Source organism: Hyaena hyaena, unplaced genomic scaffold, assembly GCF_003009895.1.
Source record: "Hyaena hyaena isolate Hyena2069 unplaced genomic scaffold, ASM300989v1 scaffold_91, whole genome shotgun sequence".
In the NCBI taxonomy this organism is placed as follows: Eukaryota; Metazoa; Chordata; class Mammalia; order Carnivora; family Hyaenidae; genus Hyaena; species Hyaena hyaena.
Window position 1 is genome coordinate 1,085,382 of NW_024080725.1, and position 21,161 is coordinate 1,106,542.

Sequence of the window (21,161 nt, forward strand, 5' to 3'; positions counted from 1 at the left end):
TTGTATCCACTGTTAATATTTTTGTTTGATTAAAAAACCCAGCTAGATAGAGGAGATCCCATTTTGGATAAGGAATTCCAGCGCCTCAAGACAGAATTCAACCACAAACGGGTTGTTCATAATCTAGAAGAAGTAAGTAACTTTCCTTTATTTGGGATCTAATTTTTGGCACCCCTTTATATGCTTATTTTTAAAACACTGAATAATTTTATAGAAATGCTTCTACTAAAGTGTGCCTGGGTGGCTCGGTCAGTTGGGCATCCAGCTTCAGGTCAGGTCATGATCTCACGGTTCATGGGTTCGAGCCCCACATCAGGCTCTGTGCTGATGGCATGGAGCTTGGAGCCTGCTTCGGATACTGTGTCTCCCTCTCTCTCCACCCTCACGGTCTGTCTCTCTCTTTCTCTCTCTCTCAAAGAAAATAAACATTTAAAGGAAATTTTTTTAAGGGGCACATGGGTGGCTCAGTGGGTTAAGCAGCTGACTTCAGCTCAGGTCATGATCTCACGGTCTGTGAGTTCAAGCCCGGTGTCAGGCTCTGTGCTGAAAGCTCAGAGCCTGGAGCGTGCTTTGGAGTCTGTGTCCCTGCCTCTCTCTGCCCCTCCTCCATTTGTGCTCTGTCTCGCTCTGTTTCTCAAAAATAAATAAATGTTAAAAATTTTTTTAAATTTTTTCAAAAATTAAAAAAATGCTTCTACTAAGAGAGGCTTACTGATTTTTAATTTACATTTATGTTTTAATTTACATTTTCACAGTGTTTTTTGATACATTTTTGCCAGTGAAGCATCAAAAGTCATAATGTTTCCCTTGAAATTAACGGCATTAAATTATTTGGCTCCTTTCTGACCCACTACTTTCTCCTTCTTGGTTTCCTTTTTTGGTTTCTCTTTGCTCTCTGAGCCCCTCTGCAGGTCCTCAAGGTAGGTCCCTGGCCTCTGTTCCTTGCTTCCTGCACGACAGGAAGAATACATGACCAGAGGTCAGAAGCCAGCATCCTGATCCCTGCTCCACCATAGTCGGGGACCACGGAAAAGCCCTCTTCGCCTCTGTGCCTCAGTGTCCCCAAACATAGAAAGGGGACAGTGGCCACTTCGCCTGAGAGTCCTCTGTCACGTAATAGTGTCTGGTTAAAACCCTCAATTTTTATTTATTTTATTTTTTAAACCCTAATTTTTAATTTTAACAGGGAAAAAGTTCTTCCTAATATTCCTCACCCCCACCATTCTCAATTTTTATTTCTGCGTCTGCCACCTCTGAATGTTCCGACCTCCTTCCTTCTCCCGACATTGAATCTGGCCGTGAAGTCTTGCCTGCTGCGCCCCCACAGAACCACACCTGAGCTCCAGCCTTCATGTCTCACCCTCGACTAACCCAACAGATTGTTCGTTCATGTATCTGCCCGTCCTCCTGTCCCCCGCGGCCCACTGCATGGGCCAGTGTGAGACTAATTCACTTTTTTTGGTTGTAAGTTTATTTAACTTTTATACCCGACGTGGGGCTCGAAGTCACCACCCTGAGATCAAGAATCACACACTCTGCCAACTGAGCCCGCCAGACGCCCTGAGGCCATTTCTCTTGTGAAGCCTTTCTCTTCATAGTGTTTCCCTGCTCAGGAGCCTACGGTGCCTGAGAGTCTGGCTGTCAGTGCACCCGCAGTCCCCGCTGCTCCCCAGTCCATGCACACTGGGCCACGTGTGAGCACTGTGCGGTGCTTGCGCGCAGGGCTGAGCAGAGCGCTCCCCCTTCTGCCCTGGGGGAGGCGGGGCACAGAGTCTGCTCCTCCCAGTGTGGGCGGTGCCAGCACCCAGCACTTGCGACCTATTTCTCTGCAACTCTCTTCCTCCTCCGGGTTGCACGTGTTTGCTTGACCTTCTCTAACTAGACTCTAAACTTTTTTTTTTATGTTAATTTATTTTGAGAGACAGAGAGTGTGAGCGGAGGAGGGACAGAGAGAGAGACACAGAATCCAAAGCAGGCTCCAGGCTCTGAGCTGTCAGCACAGAGCCCGACGCAGGGCTTGAACTCAGGACCTGCGAGATCATACCCCTGCCGAAGTCGGGTGCTTAACCAACTGAGCCACCCAGGCGCCCCTAGATTGTAAATTTGTTTAGAACTCAAATCTCAAATCCCACTTTTCTCCTCCCCCCCAGGAAGAAATCTCTGTATTGCTACGTACATGAAAAGTGCTGAATAAATGCTCATTCAGTAGCAGAACAAATAAATAATAAGTTGTTTTGGGCTCAAACTCAACATTGTTATTAAATGCTCCCACCTGGAGTTAAATGTTAAGTGTAAGATGTGCCTATGTTCTGTGTTCACAGAAAACCAAGGAATTCCATCCTAATTTCGATCCACTCATTAATAACACTTGGACAAACAGGTTCAGGGCACAAAGGAGATTTCAACAGGCAGCACGCAAGGTGAGTCCCGGCACCAGATGGAAATTTCCATTTGGGTAGCTCTCAGCACAAGGAAATCAAACAGTGAATTTCTTTTTTTATAACAGCCTTATGGAGATATATATCATAAAACTCACTCTTGTAAAGTATATGGTTTGGTGGGTTTTAATATGTTTACTGAGTGGTACAGCCAAACTTAAGAACATTAAAAAATGTTTTGAAGTATAGCTGACGTACAATGTTTTATTAGTTTCAGGTGTACGACATAGCAATCAATTAATTTGAGAACATGTTTTTTTTATCACCTCAAAGGGGAACCTGTTTCCCATTAGGAGCCCGCCCCTCTCCATCCACTGGTCCCTGGCAACTACTGATCTGTTTCTGTTTTTATGGATTTGCCTCTTCTGGACATTTTCTTTTTAATATTTATTTTTGAGAGAGACAAAGTGTGAGCGGGGAGGGGCAGAGAGAGGGGGAGACACAGAATTGGAAGCAGGCTCCAGGCTCTGAGCTGCCAGCACAGAGCCTGATGCGGGGCTTGAACCCACGGACTGCAAGATCGTGACTTGAGCCGAAGTCAGACGCTTAAACTGACTGAGCCCACCCAGGTGCCCCTCTTCTGGACATTTCATAAACGTGGACTCATAAGGCACATGGCCTTTTGTACCTGGCTCTTTCACTCAGTGTGTTTTCAAGGTTCATCCATATTGTAAGCTGTATTGGTACTTCATGTCTCTTCCTGGAAGACTGTCCCATTGTGTGGATGCACCATCTTAGGCCTATTCGTCACATGAAAATGAATATTTTCATGAATATTTCACATGAAATGAATATGAAATGAAATGAATATGAAATGAAAATGAATATTTCACATGAAAATGAAACATTTGTGGCATTCTCCCTTTTTGGCTTTCATGAGTAATAATGCTGTGACCATTTGCGCACATGTTTACGGACATGTGTTTTCAGTTCTCTTGGGCATATACCTAGGAGTGAAATTTGCTGGGTCCTATGTATGGTTACTCTCGAACAATTGGATTTTGATCAGTTACTTCTAGAGGAAACCGTTGAGAATTCCTGTGGGATCTTGTCTCATCTGGGCTTATGGCTTCCCCTTCGAGGTGTGTCATCTCACTGCTGTGACTTCTTCACCCTCGCAGTGGCCTTCCACCCAGCACACTGTAGCTTCCAGTGGCTGTCCATGATCAGGATAGAAACACGGGATCTCGGGCGAGTGCCTGGTCTGGCTGCAGCCACACCTCTCCAGCTGCACAGCCCGTGCCCCGCCTCCATCGTCTGTGTGGTCCCCGTACTGTCTTCTTCCAAACATACCAGCTTGTTCCCTGCTACGAGCCCGTGTCTCTGCTCCTCACCCTCCAACTGAGAAGCCGTTCTGTCTCCCCCAATGTGTGCACACGTGACTTTTGGGACAGCGCCTGTCTACTTTCCTCCAAGCAGCAGTCCTCCTTGTGAGAGTTAGCACGGCGTGATATCCGTGCTGCCTCTTGCATCTCCTGCTGCCCATGGGTCCCTTGTCCCAGGCACTGGTGTGTGGCTGCCTCGCAGAGCAGAGCCGTAACTCAAGAGCAGCGGTTGAGACTTGGACTCTGGAACAAGGCGACTGCCCCTAATTCTTTTTTTTTTTTTAATGTTTATTTATTTTGAGAGAGAGAGGTGGGAGAGGGGCAGAGAGAGAGAGGGAGAGAGACAGAATCCCAAGCAGGCTCCACGCTCAGCATGGAGCCCAATATGGGACTCGATCCCACAACCTCAAGATCATGACTTGAGCTGAAATCAAGAGTCAGATGGTTCACCAACTGAGCCACCCAGGCGCCCTGCCTGCCCCTAATTCTTGACGCTACTTATGAGATTTCTGATCTTGGACAAGTTATACAACCTCTGTGCCTTGGTTTCCTCATCTGTAACTGAGGGTAACAATCAGATATGTGTCACAGTGTTTTTGTAAACATTAAGTGGGGACTCCAAAAGTTTGTGTCACAGGTTATCTTTCAAGCAGTGTCTTGTTTCATTTAAAGTTTTGTTTATTGGGGCGCCTGGGCGGCTCAGTTGGTTGAACATCCGACTTTGGCTCAAGTCATGATCGCACGGTTTGTGGGTTTGAGCCCAGTATCTGGGCTCTGTGCTGACAGCTCAGAGCCTGGAGTGCTTTGGGTTCTGGGTCTCCCTCTCTCTCTGCCCCTCTCCCACTCATGCTCTGTCTCTCTCTGTCTCTCAAAGATGAATAAAAGTTAAAATTCTTTTAATTAAAAAAGAATAAAGTTTTGTGTATTTACTTTGAGAGAGCAAGAGTGAGAGAGAGAGAGAGAGCAGGCCAGGAGCAGAGCGAGATGGAAAGAGAATCCCAAGCAGGCTTTGCCCTGTCAGTGCAGAGCTTGATGTAGGGCTCGAACTCACAGTGAGATTGTGACTCTTGAAACTAAGAGTTGGGCACAAGTGACTGAGCCACCCAGGTGCCTCTCAAGCAGTGTTTTCATTCTGGACTGATGACAATCTATGGGGGGAGAGGCAGAACCCACTGATGGGTGACCTCCCCAGGGCCCTGGAGGACCATGGCTGGTGGGGGTGGGGGGGCTCTGCATATGTGCAGAAGAGAGGTGACCACAAGATACTCCAGAGTGGGGAAGAGCGTGGTGGAAAGAGGCAGCACGAAGCTGTCAAGGGACAAGGGCACAGCTGCTGGCAGTGGGCAGACAACAGTGGGACTGGCCAGGCTGGCTGGCTTCCCCAGCAGTGGGACCATACGGCCCTTCCGGGCTGAGCCCTCCAGTGTGAAAAAGCATTGTCAGCAGTTATGAGCTTTGCTTTAAGTGACGGCTCAGTCTTTCCCTCACTCCCCAGCTAGACTGTCAGCTCAGTGGATAAATATGTCCCCAGTCTGATGACTCCTACCATCTCCCTGGATCGGTCACGGCCCCATCGTCCCCCCAACCCTCCAGACCTGTGCAGCCGCTCTCCCTGCGTCCAGTGCCCCCGTGGCAGCCAGACTAGTGTTCCCAAAGCTTAAAGGTGACAACACCTCTCCCCTGGTAAAGCCCTCTGGAGACTTCCCATTGCAATTGGAATGAAGTGCACAACTCCTGTCAAGGCCAAGGCCACATTGGACTTCTCTCTGTCCCTTAAATAGGTCTCCTTTGTTCCTGAAGCAGGACCTTCATATTCACTGGTTCCTCTGCTCTGAATTCCCTTCCCAGGGTCATTCTCTCCTCCTCCTCCTCAAGTCTGAGATCAAGCCTCACCTCCTTCCTAATTCTTCTTGCACCAGCGGCCAGAGCACCCCTTTCCTAGCTCCTCGCTCATGCCCTCGTGCATTTACTCTCTCTTACCGTCTTCGTGGTATTTATCCTCTGGATTCATTTAATTGTTTATTGTTGTCCCTCCCCCACCCCCCCGCAACCAACACATGCACACAACCCACCTAGAACGTCAGTTCTGTGCCAGCAGGACCATTGTTTGATCTCATGGTATCCGCAATAGCTGGATCAGAATGGCCACAGCACTGACACTTCATACTGTTTATTTGTTAAATGAGAGTCCTTTGCAGGATGGAAAGGGGTATTCATTATGGAAGGAATGGTCCCTTCAGCCACCGCTTTGTGCACAGATAGCACTCACCTCCGGTCACATGTGCTCTGGGTGCAAAGCACAGTGATACGCAGTTAGCATTGCCCGAAATCCACAGCCCCGTTCCTACACCACCATGTGTTTACTCGGTCCCTCCCCTCTGAAAATAACACGGCAGGAGCATGATCAGTCAGATACATGGAAAAGAAGGGATGCGGAACTCGTCATTCTTTCCACTCTGGAAATAGAAAAACAGGGCTCATAAATTGGGTGGGACAAGGACAGATGACAACTTGGTCTTTTTTTTGCATTTGGACAAGTCAACATAGTCGAGACCTTGAAGTCCCTGTGGCCTCAGTCTGGGGCAGCGTGCATTCTCCCTGTAAATTCTGACCGAGAGGTGGGGCCTCAGCCCTCAGTCGTGGTTGGGGAAAGTGAATCAACTTGCACATCAAAATGAGCACGTACCAATTAATAACTTGAATCTGTCCCTTCTCATTCTAGGTCATGGTTCATCGAAGGTTAATCATTATGCTGAGTGCTATTCATAACATGGACAGAGAGACCGTAATCAGAAAGCTCAGTCAAGGAAGACAGTCAGTAGTATCAGGTAAAGCACAGAGGTCAAGTGCAGCGATGCTTTGGCCATAACTTCTCTGAGCGTGATTCTTCTGTGTCATGAAGTTAGCTGCATAGAGGTAAAACGGTTTCATAAATCACATCTGTTAGGGTTTTTTTTTTATGGCCACTGTAACCAAATGACACAAACTTAATGGCTTAAAACAACATGAATGTATCATCGCACATTGCTGGAGGTCAGGAGTCAAACATCAAGGTGTCAGTGGGGCTGGCCCCTTCTGGAGGCTCCAGCCGAGGGTCTCTTCGGGCCTTTCTAGCTTCCGGAGGCCCCTTCCTCACGCCACTATGATCTCTTGCTTCCTCTGTGACACCTCCTCTGACTGTAACCCCCCGGTGTCCCCCTCACATGGTTCCTGGAATTACCCAGTTCTTAACCAATCTTTAACCGCATCATACCTGCAAAGTCCCTTTTGTCATGTAAGGTGATGGAGTCACACACACACACACTGAATGTGGACATCTTTGGGGGAGGGGGCGCCTTTCCACCTGCCCAGGACATGAATCAGACTTCCCTGCCACATTTGGCTGGAATGCCCAACTGAGAGTTAGCAGGGCCAACCGCCCTGCCAAGCCATAACGCCCGTGAGGGGTGGCCGTGGCTTGATGTCTTGCTTTGCGGCCTCTGCTCTGTCTGGTCACCAGAAAGGCCAGGATGGCCCGTATCCGTACTTGCTGACTGGTGGGCTGCATCTGGTGCTATCTCAGCATAGCATTTGCGCAAAAATCTTTTTTATCTTATATTATCTTTGCTACTTAAAGGAATTCCAGTCCTAGAATGCCCGAGGTGACTGGGCTGTTGGAGCCGTGCTCTCGGTGGCTTCTGGGAGCCCAAAAGCTGCATGACCGTCTTCCCCATCTATAGCTTGCATGCAGACCCACGGGCAGGCCCCTCTCCTTCCAGACCCTTCTGGCTCTCCCTAGCCTGAGGCCCCCAAGCCTAGCTCTTCATTCTTCCTCTCCTTCAAGATCCAGATGGGTATTTGGTTTTTCACAACATTTTATTGTACTTTAATTATGCTTTTTTCTGGGGCACCTGAGGGGCGCAGTTGGTTAAGGGTCCAGGTTTTGGTTTTAGTTCAGGTCATGATCTCGGGGTTTGGCGAGTTCAAGGCCCACATCAGGCTCTGCCCTGGCATCACAGGGCTTGCTTGGGATTCTCTCTCCCCCTCTCTCTCCTTCCCTCCCCCACTCACGTTGTCTGTCTCTCTCAAATAAATAAATGAACTTTAAAAAGAAATTATGCTTTTGGGGCACCTGGGCGGCTCAGTCAGTTGGGCATCAGACTTCGGCTCAGGTCATGATCTCATAGTTAGTGATTTGAGTGCTGTCAGCGCAGAGCCTGCTTTGAATACTTTGTCCCTCCCGCCCGTGCACATGCGCATGCTCTCTCTCACTCTCTCTCAAAAATAAATAAAACATTTTTCTTAAATTATGCCTTTTTTCCCCTCCTATATTATTTTGATCTCCAGTATTGATGTTTCTTTTTTTTTTTTTTAACATTTTTTAATGTTTATTTATTTTTGAGAGAGAAAGAGACACAGAGTGTGAGCGGGGGAGGGTTAAAAGAGAGAGGAAGACACAGAATCAGAAACAGACTCCAGGCTCTGAGCTGTCAGTACAGAGCCTGACGCGGGGCTCGAACTCACGAGCCGTGAGATCATGACCTGATCTGAAGTCAGACGCTTAACCGACTGAGCCACCCAGGCGCCCCCAGTATTGATGTTTCTAATAAAGAAACTCTTAAAGTATTGTTTTGTTTTGTTTTTTAACTTTTTTAATGTTTATTTATTCTTGAGAGAAAGAGACAAGAACTCGAGTGGGGGAGAGGCAAAGAGAGACACAGAATCCAAAGCAGACCCCAGGCTCTGGACTCTCAGCACAGAGCTGGACTCCAGGCCCCAACTCGTGAACCATGAGATCATGACCTGAGCCAAAGTCAGACACTCAACCGACTGAGCCATCCAGATGCCCCTTTTTTTAAAGCATTGTGAAGTTTACCTGTTAATTATATATGGACTCCTGTAAAATGTCTTCATATGGGTTTTTTAAAGTTTTTTTAATGTTTTAATGTTTAGTTTTATTTTTGAGAGAGAACGAGCGTGCATGCGCGTGTGCATGCGTGCATGAGTGAGGGAGGGGCAGAGAGCAAGGGAGACAGGATCTGAAGCGGGATCTACGATGACAGCAGAGAGGCAGATTCAGGGCTCGAACTTACAAACTCTGAGATCATGACCTGAGCCCAAGTCGGACGCTCAACCAACTGAGCCACCCAAGCGCCCCCTTCATATGTTTTTTGCTTTTTATAAATGTGATCTTTTTATTTGCTGACAAGGACAAAGACTACTCATTAGAGATCCTTTCATTAAGAAGTATAGTTTTTTGGAAGTGAAAAAAAAAATGAGAAAGTTTTAAAAATTGGAAAAGGGGGTGAGGCAAGGCACAAAAGAAAACTACAAATGGGACTGTAGGCAGAGACCTGTATCCTTTTCCAAATGGCGGGCGGCAGATACGAAACTGAGGATGGCAGCTTCACATACAGACGCCCCAAGCGCTCCCCCAAAGCGCCCTTTGGTTCTGCACCCACAGACAAGAATGCCTCCAGACACTTTCTGCCTCAGACTGGTCAAGACAATCGCTCGATTGGGCTCATCTCGCCCAGGAAAGTACTGCCCTTCGCCTTCCCATCCTACAGTCCTCCTCAGAGCTCCAGCGAGCTGGTAGGTGCCGTGGGGTGGCCGCGTGGGGCCGGGGCAGGTGCGTGTTAGGCAGACGCCAAGGCAAACCCGACCTCAGGCTCTGTCCCTTCACCTCCTCGTGAGGAGCTCCCAGGAAACGCCCGTGCCCAAGGACTTGTGACCGGTGGGGAACCAGGGATCACCTACTGCCACCTGCCTGGCCCTAACATACCTGTGGGGAGCTCCCTGTAATCTGCACTGGGTGCTCCCCAGCCTGGAACCCAGCAAGAGCCCCTCCTGACAGCCCAGGGAACTGGGCCTGGGAACAGAAGGGCAGATAGAGAGTCCAAGAAGGCCTGGCCTGGTGGGGCATGGCGGGGAGGGTGTGCCCCGCCCGCCTGGGTCCTTCTGCTGCATGAGCAATGGAGTGGCCAGAGACAGGTGGCCCCGCGATCTAATGCTCTAACCCATGAGACTCAGTTCTCTCTCTCTCTCTCTCTCTCTCTCTGGCAAGAGGTGTGACAGTTCATTTTCTTGCCTTATGGGCATGATGATGCATTAAAATAAAAATGATACTGACTCTTAACATTGCACTTACCATGAGTCAAGCAGGGCCTGAAATGCCTCACTTGTATCAATTCATTTACTCTTGAACGAATCTGTGTGACAGGCTTATTGTTTTACAGAGGAGGAGGAAACGAGACACAAGCTCACATGGCCAGTAATAAAATATAGCCTAAGTTCATGTCCTTCACAGTAAAAGGCATGTTTAATTTGATGTTGAGGGGCACTTGGGTGGCTCAGCCGGTTAAGGGTCCGAGTTTCCCCCAGGTCACGATCTCAGGTTCGTGGGTTTGAGCCCCGCATTGGGCTCTGTTCTGACAGCTCAGAGCCTGGAGCCTGCTGCAGATTCTATCTCCCTCTCTCTTCCCCTCCCCCGTTCCTGCTCTGTCTCTCTGTCTACCTCAAAAATAAACATTAAAAATATTTTTTTAAATAAATTGATGTTGAAAGTGCCCATGCAAATTAATTTTTTAGTTTTAAAGAATAAACTTGCCATTCACATCCTACAACATATATTATGCATTGCAGGTTAATCTACTCAAGAATTGCAGGGCTGACATTAGAAATTCCATGTTTTCGGCATTAGATAATTAAATGACCTAAAAGATCAGACTGCGGAATTCCTAGGGAATAATAAACTGGTGATTTTCAAGCATTAATGAGCACACTTAATAATTAATGGGGTGCAAAGGGCAAGAGGGATGAAGAGATCACTGTGCTGTGGGGCCCATCTCATTTTTCTTCAGTAGTTCCCATCTTACACATTCCATCTGGCACTTTAGTCCTACTAAGATTTCTCTTCCTTCCATCTGGCACTTTAGTCCTACTAAGATTTCTCTTCCATTCGGGGTTGATAAAAGACAGAATGCTCAAAAAATTAATAAAAAAATAAAAACCTTTAATTGCCAAAAAAAAAAAAGACAGAATGCTCAGCATTCCCATTTATAATGAATTTTGCAATTCATTCCATAGATACTTTATCTCATCAATTCTTTTTTATACTAGCATCTTTGAAATTGGGAAATGTCTTCTAATGGATGGCATATTAGCATTGCATCGAATCCATTTAATGATGGCGTCTTTGATGAGGTGAAATACAGCATTTACCGCGTGTCCATAGTGTGTCAGGCACTATTCCAGGTCCTCTGGGTGACGGAGGCAGACAGCATGCAGGAAGGTCATGCTTTGGGGGTCAGCCCCTGGGGAAGGGAAGCAGCGGGAGCTGGTGTGGACCGAGAGAGAACTGTCATCCTGGACGGGGGCTCCAGCTGAACTCATGAGGGGCTCTGAAGCTGGGGTAGGGCGAGAGGAGCTGGCATTTATACCACTGATACCTCCAAGTTGCAGTTGGAGGCAGGCCGCCCTGGGGGGTGGGGAGGCATAGGACCTTGAATGAGGCCGCGCCCTTCAACCAAGGCAGCTCCTGAAGAGGGCTGAGCCCTGAGAGTTGTTTCCATTTTTTTTTTTTTAAATGTTTTATTTATTTCCAGGAGAGAGAGACAGTGTGAGCAGGGGAGGGCCAGAGAGAGAGGGAGTCACAGACTGAAACAGGCTCCAGGCTCCGAGCTGGCAGTCAGCACAGAGCCGGACGCGGGGCTTGAACCCACGAACCGCGAGATCATGACCTAAGCGAAAGTCGGACGTTTAACCGACTAAGCCACCCAGGCGCCCCGAGAGTTGTTTCCATTAAGAGGACTCCTTGAAGTAGGAGGACTGAACGGGTTGAGGCTGCAGGGGATTCTGGGTAGCATGTTGCAGCTCCCACAAACAACAGAAAAGAAAGAAGGATCACAGATACTATGAGACAAGAACGAGAGCCTGGCCAGCGCTGCCTCAAGTAGCAACTGCGGTCACGGGAAAGGTGGCGGAATGTACGGGAATAGACGCGCAGCCGCTTTCACCCAACGTTGATTATGTGTCAATGTTTTTTGAATTTCCGCATTTTAGGCTCCTGATGGCCTTGGACCAGTCCCAATTAAATCTTTGGAAATTCAAATCAAGCAGAACTATTATTTCTTCAGCCTGCAGGTCAGACCTGTCATACGGTATTAGCTAACGGGTTTCTTATGAAGTGAACAAACTATTCTTGAATTTGAACTGCATTATTTTATCAGTTTCGTTCATTTATAGCTGATACACTAGAGCACACTGTGCGTATTCTTCTGGTGTTATTTGATGGTATGTGTGAGGTGTAATGTGGTTTCTCTTTACTCCGGGGATATGCGATATATTACGCGTACATGAAGCCACCTGAATTATGTATATTATAAACTTTAAGAAAAAGCACAAGATCACGTGAACAGAAGTCAGTCGGCCTTTCTTGAGGTATCACGGCCACTTCTGGTTTTGAAAATATAAGTATTTTAAATCACCGGTTTATTAACCAGTGTTCGGTGTATTTCTACCAATAAGCCCTGTGGTAGAGGAGAGTCGTGGTAAATGTACATGTGTGCTGGGACCCAGAGTGGGGACCCAGAACAGGGCTTGGGACTGGAGCCCATGTCCCTCCAGTGCTGGGCCAAACTAACAGTGGCCGCACAAGGTGGTGGCCACAACCAGGTATTCATGTTCCTTTTAGTGCCAGGCAACTCAGCAGTGCTGTTGCTGAGAATTAGATCCCATGAATTGGTAACGGGCGTCTTGAGAACATTTCATCAGTTGTCTTCTTTGACCTCAGGTTCCTCAGCTGTACAAACTTAAAGGGTATCAACCATTCTGTGTCCAGAAGTCATCCACAAGCTACAGACCTCAAAAGCTTGCCCGGGCCCTGAGGCAAGGGGCTGAGGTAACACAGCCCCCACCTTTAAGAATTTCTCCCTCACGGGCACCTGGGTGGCTCAGTCTGTTGAGGGTTGAGTCTTGATTTTGGCTCAGGTTATGATCTCATGGTTTGTGAGGTCGAGCCCTGAGTCAGGCTTGGGATTCTGCTTGGGATTCTCTCTCTCTGTCTTTCTCTTCACTCCTCCTCCATTTGCACACTTGCATGCGCTCCCTCCCTGTCTCTCTCTCAAAAATAAATACATAAACATTAAAAATAAAAAAGAATTGCTCTCATGTTTCCCCTCTTGTGCCCGTGTCAAGACTCACATACTGCTTGGTTCCTTCCCAGGATGAAGCCACCACCATCATAACTCTGCCCAAGCAGGACTCTGCACCTCAGCTCCCAGGCAAGGCCTCGGTCTTGGGCATGAAACCACCTGAGGCCTTAACCAGGTCTCCGGACTATGACCCGCTTTACATTTTTGTAAGTGACAACCGTTGAAGTCTCATGTTTACATTCCTCTATTTCAAGAGTTACTCTATAAGAAAACAGAAGTGTTATTTGGGAATATTTTTCTGTCTTTGGAGTTTCAAGCGTGAAACGGTATCTCACCTTTGAAATTGATTGCCAGCATTTACTGTTTGAAGAATATCAATGTTCCCATCTTTTAGCAATTCCAGAATTTATTTCTGTTTATGACAATACCTTCATTGTCTTTTCTAATTTCATATAATTATATATATACACACATGTACATGTGGATTGTTAAAAAGAAAGAGGGGTGCCTGGGCGGCTCACTCAGTTAAGTGTCTGACTTTTGTTTTCAGCTCAGGTCGTTATCTCATGGTTGTGAGATCGAGCCCCAAGTCAGGGCTATACAGTAGGCATGGAGCCTGCTTAAGATTGTCTCTCCCTGCCTCCCCCACTTGCAGTCTCCCGACTCTCTCCCTCTCTCAAAAAGAAGAAGAGGAAGAAGAGGAAGAGGAAGAAGAGGAAGAGGAAGAAGAAGAGGAAGAGGAAGAAGAAGAGGAAGAGGAAGAAGAAGAAGAAGAAGAGGAAGAAGAAGAAGAGGAAGAGGAAGAAGAGGAAGAAGAGGAAGAAGAGGAAGAGGGAGAAGGAGAAGGAGAAGGAGAAGAAGAAGAAGAAGAAGAAGAAGAAGAAGAAGAAGAAGAAGAAGAAGAAGAAAGAAAACCCAACAGAGAGAGAAAGCCAAATCAACCCAAACCTCATCACTCAGAGCTCTCTGGATACCTTATTTCTTCCTTGAGCATCCCTTCCATACTCACCCTTCTGTCTCCCAGATTTCTATTTCACTCTGTTTCTGTAGCCACACTTGATTAACAACCCCAAAGCACAGCCTAGCCATGCCACTGTCCAGCTCCACATTCTTCATTGGCTCCCCATTTTCTTCCAAAGGAAGTTCAAGCCTGCGTGAGGCCAATGACAAAACCACACTCCCTTCTCTGCGCCCCTGCATAAATCCCTGCCAAACTTCATGCCCTTTCCTCCCTCCCCAGGCCTTCACGTATGCCAATCTGCCCCTGTGGTGACCCCTCTCCTACCCTTATATTTCTTGCTACCCAAGTCCTAAAGGGATGAAACCCTAACAGGAAATCTGGTGAGGTTCTGTGTAATGATGGGATCATCAGTGAGATGCCACAGTAGTTGCCCAAGTTATGGTCTATGTTTTAAAGACACAAACACACATACATAGAACCAAGAACAGCCTTAGATACTAGTTGAGAAAGTCTCCTTTGGAGACTCTCCAAATGAGAACCTCTACCACTAACGTGGGCAGAGATGCTGACACTCACACCAAAGGTGTCTCAGTCAGCCAGTGGGAGAGGTAGGACAGTAACCTGCCTATTTCCTGATTGTTTGCCTCAGGGCCCTTCCTCTGAACTGTGCTGCTTTCCTACCTTGGCCACTATGGGACATTTTCTCACAGTCGCATTGGTTGAGAGGATTTAGTTCTACGGTCCTCACATCAGCTGAAATATTACATCGAAAGGCAATAGGTAAAATGACTTAGAGTCCTACTTACATGCTGGGATGGCCATGGGGTAGAAGGCTCTCCTGAGGAAGGTATCCCTACAAACCCGTGGGGTCCCCCACAGCAAGGTTTGAAAAACACTCTTCAATGTCTTGTCCCCCCAAGGTTCACCCATTACCACCCCCTCCCATTCTAAAAGAGAGGAAATTGGTCTAAAGGGGTTACCAGAATTTTCCATAGTCACACTCATACTTCCTTGGAAAATATCAGTAGTTATTTATTAACTCATTAATTCTACAAATACTTAGAGCATGCCTTAGGTTAGGAACCTAAGGTTAGGGGCAGTTCATCAGAAGGACACAACAATTCTAAGTATTTATCCACCTAATACCCAGAGCTTCGAAATACATGAAACAAAAACTCACTGAACTGCAAAGGAAAAAAGGAACAAATCCACAATTATAGTTGGTGATTTCAACACCACCCCTCTCTCAATAGTTGATAGAAGAAGTAAACAGAAAATTAGTAAGGATATAAAAAACTTAAATGCCGGGGCGCCTGGGTGGCTTAGTCGGTTAAGCGTCCGACTTTCGCTTAGGTCATGATCTCCCGGTTCATGGGTTCGAGCCCCGCGTCGGGCTCTGTGCTGACTGCCAGCTCAGAACCTGGAGCCTGTTTCAGTCTGTGACTCCCTCTCTCTCTGACCCTCCCCTGCTCACACTCTCTCTCTCTCTCTCTCCTAGAAATAAATAAAACATTTAAAAATGTTTAAAAAAAACAAAAAACTTAAATGCCACTATTAATCAACTTCACCTAATTGGCATTGCTAGAATACTCTACCCAAAAGCAATAGAATGAAGATTCTCTTCAAGTGTCTACAGAAGGTTTGCCACGATAGACCTTATTTGAGACCATAGAGCAAGTCTCAATAAAATTGAAAATATTCAGATCATATGAAGTATTTTTTCTGGTTTCGATGAAACTGAATCAGAAAAGAAGAGCCTAAAGATATCTAGAGCCCCACCAAAAAAATTGGGAAGCTGACTTAAATGCTTTAAAATAGCCTATATTGGAGCACCTAGGTGGCTCAGTCAGTTAAGCAGCCGACTTTAGCTAACGTCATGATCTCGTGGTTTGTGGGTTTGAACCCCACATCGGGCCCTATGCTGACAGCTCAGAGCCTGGAGCCTGCTTCGTATTCTGGGTCTCCGTCTCCCTCTGCCTCTCCCCCACTCATGCACCATCTTTCTTTCTCTCAAAAATAAATAAACATTAAAAAAATTAAATAGCCTGTAGTCCAAGGAAGAAATCAAAAGAAAACTTGGAAAGTATTTTAACCTAATGAATATGGAAACAAAAAAAAAAATTGTGGGAAATTTATAATGCTATACACTTGCATTAGAAAGTAAGCGTAGGACTTAAATTTATGTCCTCAGCTTCTCTTTTAGAAACTCAGAAAGGAGAGCAGATGAAATCTAAACTAGGCAGAGAAGAGAAATAACAAAGATTAGATTAGGGGCGCCTGGGTGGCTTAGTCAGTTAAGCGTCCGACTTTCGCTTAGGTCATGATCTCGTGGTTTGTGGGTTCGGGCCCTGCATCGGGCTCTGTGCTGACTGCCAGCACAGAGCCCGGAGCCTGTTTCAGTCTGTGACTCCCTCTCTCTGACCCTCCCCTGCTCACGCTGTCTCTCTCTCTCCTAGAAATAAATAAAACACTAAAAAAAAAAAAGATTAGATTGAAAACCAATGAAATAGAAAAAAGAAAAACAATAGAGAAAAACTAGTTCTTTGAGAAGATCAATAAAATGTATAAACCTGTGATCTAACTGATTAGGGAAAAAAAGATAAAAGGCATAAATAATCAATATCAGGACTGAGAGAAGTGACATCACTACAGATTCTACAGATTATTAAAAAATAAGGTAATATTATGAAAAGCTTTATGCCAGTAAGTTCAACAAGTTAAATGGACAAATTTCTTAAATGGTACAAACCATTAAGTCTTATTCAAGAAGAGGCAGATAACTCTGCTAGCTCTAAATTTTAATTTTTTTAACTTTTCCTTAATGTTTTATTTATTTCTGAGAGAGAGAGACAGCGTGAACAGGGGAGGGTCAGAGAGAGAGGGAGACACCGAATCAGAAACAGGCTCCAGGCTCTGAGCTAGCTGTCAGCACAGAGCCCAACCTGGAGGTCAAACCCACAAACCATGAGATCGTGACCTGAGCTGAAGTCAGACGTTTAACCAACTGAGCCACCCAGGCGCCCCTATATTTATTTTAAAAATAGAAAACTCTTAGGTACAGATGTCTTCACTGGAGAATTCAGCAATCCATTTAAGGAAGAACTAATACCAAATCCACAAAAACTCTTCCAGAAAAGGGAAGAGATTACTTCTCTACTCATTCTAGAAGTCAGTGTTATTCTAATGCCAAAGCCAGACGGAGACCTTATAGGAAATGGATTGACAAATATCCTTCATGAGCATAGAGGCAAATAAATACATAAACAAACAAGAAATTACAAATTTTTAACAAATCAGATTCATCATACAAAAAGAATAATGTATAATGAGCAAATAGGGGCTTATGCCAGGAACACAAAATTAGTTTAACATTCAAAACTCAGGGTACTTCAGCATTTTAACAGACTAATAAAAGAAAAACAATATGAGCATCTCTACAGGTACATTCCTGATATATACTCTGAGTAAGTGAGGGACAGATGGGAACTATCTCAACCTGATGAAGAGTATCTATTAAAAACCTGGAGGCGTGCCTGGGTGGTTCAGTCAGTTAAGCATCCAACTCGATTTCTGCTCAGGTCATGATCTCATGGTTTGTGAATTCAAGTCCTGCGTTGGGCTTTGCACTAACAGCGCAGAGCCTGCTTGTGATTCCCTCTCCCTCTCTCTATTCCTCTCCCCCACTCATGTGCTCTCTCTCTCTCTCTCTCTCTCATAGAGAGTTAAGAAATAAATGCATTCATACATATATGTCCAGTTAATTTTTGACAAAGATCAAAGACAGTTCATTGGAGAAAACATAGTCTTTTCAAGAAATAATGCTAGAACATTTATTTTTCCAAAAATAAAAATAAAAGAACTTCAATCTGTACCTCACACCATTTACGAAAATTAGTGGAACATGACCTAAATATAAAACCAAAACCCAGAAAAGTTCTAGAAAACACATAAAAGAACATCTGTGTGTCCTTGGGTTAGACAAAGATTTCTTAGAACACCAAAACCACAGTCCATCAATGGAGTGAAAATGGATTAATTGGACTGTCCAAAGTAAGAATTCCAACATTTCTAAAGACACTGTTAAGAAAATGAAAAGATAAATCACAGATTTGGAGAAAATACATGAAAGTCACATATCTGGTAAGACTTGTATCCAGAATATAGAAAGAACTCTCAAAACTCGATACTAAGAAAACAACCCAATTTTATTTATTTATTATTTTTTGAGAGAGAGGGAGAGAGCTCAAGCGTACCACTGAGTAGGGTAGAGGCGGGGGGGGGCGGTGAGGGGGGAGAGAGAGAGGGAGAGAGATAGAGAGAGAGAGGGAGAGAAGAGAGAGAATCTTAAGCAGGCTCCACAACTAGCACAGAGCCCAGTTCAGGGCTCAATTTCACAACCATGAGATACGTGACCTGAGCTGAAATCAAGAGTCAGATGCTTAACTGACTGAGCCATCCAGTTTTAAATGGACAAAACAACCCAGTTTTAAATGGACAAAAGATCTCCACCAGAGATACACAGGTGACAAATATGCACATGAAAAGGTGCTCAAAATAATGCATTAGCAGCAAAAATGCAGATTAAAACCACAGTGAGATACCTCATTAACATATCTAATATTAAAAAGACTGCTAGTGAGAATGTAAAATGGTACAACTACTTTGAACAACAGTGTGACAATCGCTTACAATGAGGTAAAAAGTAGAAAACATATGCCTACTGTATGATCCAGCCATTCTGGTCCTAGGTAGTTACCCAAGATAAACGGAAACATGAGGCTTGCGTAAGGATACTCACAGCAGCTTTATGTGTTCCTCAGCCTGGAAGAGAGTGTCCACCATTAGGTTAATGGACAAGCTGTAGTATCACTATATAATGGAATACTCCTCAGTAATAGACAGCAATGAGCTCTTTTTTGTTATTGGTGGTGACGGTGGTGGTGGTGGTGATTGCCAAAGGATCCCTTACTGAGATATTCTCCTTTGTTGTTGTTACCCAGCTGGGCATCCCACTGCAACACTATTGATGTCATCTTTGATGTCATGAAGGTGGCAGCCATCATCACTGCTGCCCCACAGACTGGGCCGTCCCCTGGATCTCTTTAATGGCTCAGAGAATTCTCTGGCTAAAGGTCGGCACCGCATCTGTTGGGCAATGTTGACAATCTCTCATCAAAAGTGATATTTCCGCCCTGCTTACTGTTTTCCTGCTTCTTTCTGTCTCTTGGTGGTTCCTTGAGGGCTCTGATAATCAGGGCGGAGGCAGAAGGTACCATTTCAATCTGGGGCTATCTGTTCTGAAAGGTCAGTGTCACTGTAATCCTTAGGCCCTTCCAATCACCAGTTGCCTTAGGAGAACTACCCAAGGGGCCGATCTCCGGGGCCAGGGTATATGTGACACCAACTTCCCCCCAGTGCACCTCAGGTATATGACTTTGATCTCGTTGGGGTTGAACTTGGGCCACATGGTGGAGGCAGCTGGTGTTGGATGAACCTGGATTTGGGACAATGGAAGACAGTAGTACCTTTGCCTTCTCTGAGCTGACAGCAGAACTCCTTTTTTAAAAATTGAGGTATAGTTGGCATGCAATATTATATTAGTTTCAGATTTATATATTACTCAGTGCCCACCACAATAAGTATAGTCACTATCTGTCACTGTACAGGGTCACCACAGTATTATTGACTACATTCCCTATGCTGTACTTTTCATCCCCATAACTTATTTATTTAAAAATTTTTTAAATGTGTATTTATTTTTGAGAGACAGAGAGATAGAACATGAGTGAGGGAGGGGCAGAGAGAGAGAGAAAGAGAGAGAGAGAGAGAGGAAGACACAGAATCCAAAGCAGGTTCCAGTCTCCAAGCTGTCAGCAGAGTCTGATGCAGGCTGAAACCCACGAGCCGTGAGATCATGACCAGCAGTAGTCGAAAGCTTAACTGACCGAGCCACCAAGACGTCCCTGTTTATTTTATAACAGGATGTTTCTGCCTCTTAATCCCCTTTATCTATTTCACCCATCCCCCTGCCCACCTCCCCTCTGGCAATGACCAGTTTGTTCCCTGTATTTAAAGTCTGGTTTCTTGTTTGTTTTGGTTTTTAGATTCCACATGTAAGTGAAATCATTCCGTTATTTGTCTTTCTCTGTCTGACTTATTTCATTTAGCATAATACCTTCTAGGTCCATCCATATCGTTGCAAATGGCAATACTTCATTCTTTTCATGATTACTATTCCTTTGTATATATGTACCACATCTTATTTATCCATTCATCTATCGATGGACATGGGCTGTTTTCATATGGTGGCTATTGTGAAAAATGCTGCAGTGAACACAGGGGTGCATGTATCTTTTCAAACTAATGTATTCATTTTCCTTGGATAAATACCCAGAAGTAGAGTTACTGGATCATACAGTCTTTCTTTCTTTCTTTCTTTCTTTCTTTCTTTCTTTCTTTCTTTCTTTCTTTCTTTCTTTCTTTCCTTCTTTCTTTCTTCTTTCTTTCTTTCTTTTTCTTTTTCTTTCTTTCTTTCTTTCTTTCTTTCTTTCTTTCTTTCTTTCTTTCTTTCTTTCTTTCTTTCTTTCTTTCTGTAATCTAGAAAAGTGAACTCTTGATATATGTAACAACATGGATGATTCTCAGAATAATTATGTTGAGGAAAAGAAATCAGACCAAAAAAAGAGTACAGACTGTTTGATTCAATTTGTGTAAAAGTCTAGAACATCTAAAGTAATCTATAGAGACAGGAAGCAGATTACTGACTGCATGGGTGGATTGGTATGACGGATCAGAGAGGAAGGACAGAGAACTTACAAAGGGGCAAGAGAAAATTTGGGGCGGGGGGGCGGAGGTGATTGAGATGTCCGTTATTCTTTTTTAATTTTTTAATGCTTATTTTATTTTTGAGAGCGAAAGACAGAGCACTAGCAGGGGAGACACAGGCTAACAGCTCAGAGCCCGATGCGGGGCTCAAACTCTTGAACCGTGAGATCATAACCTGAGCCAAAGTCAGCCACTTAACTGATTGAACCACCCAGGCACCCCTGAGGTATTATTTTTCTGATGGTTTTGTAGATGTAACATATATCAAAATATCAAGTTACATAATTTTAATATGTGCAGTTTATTGCGTGTCAGCTCCACATCAGTATAGCTATAAAAGAAGGAATTTGGAAACCCTAAGTAAAGAAACAAAAAGCAAAGGAAAGAAATACCAGTTGCAAAGCATTGTAGTGAGGTCCTGGAATGATACTGGCACATTCAGCCTGTGGGAGGAAAGGTAAAGGGCCCTAGGAAAGCG

At 45.2% G+C, this 21,161-nt stretch overlaps 1 protein-coding gene across 3 annotated transcripts in view; it reads left to right on the plus strand.

The window, feature by feature from the left end:
* Positions 1-21,161, plus strand: part of CFAP221 (cilia and flagella associated protein 221) — a 102,188-nt gene that overhangs the window by 61,679 nt on the left and 19,348 nt on the right. For all 3 annotated transcript variants that reach the window (XM_039234872.1, XM_039234873.1, XM_039234874.1), the window contains exons 13-19: positions 43-132; positions 2,322-2,420; positions 6,486-6,591; positions 9,207-9,337; positions 11,807-11,887; positions 12,537-12,644; positions 12,969-13,103. In XM_039234872.1, the coding sequence (XP_039090803.1) occupies positions 43-132; positions 2,322-2,420; positions 6,486-6,591; positions 9,207-9,337; positions 11,807-11,887; positions 12,537-12,644; positions 12,969-13,103 (750 nt within the window). The remainder of the gene's footprint in view (positions 1-42; positions 133-2,321; positions 2,421-6,485; positions 6,592-9,206; positions 9,338-11,806; positions 11,888-12,536; positions 12,645-12,968; positions 13,104-21,161) is intronic.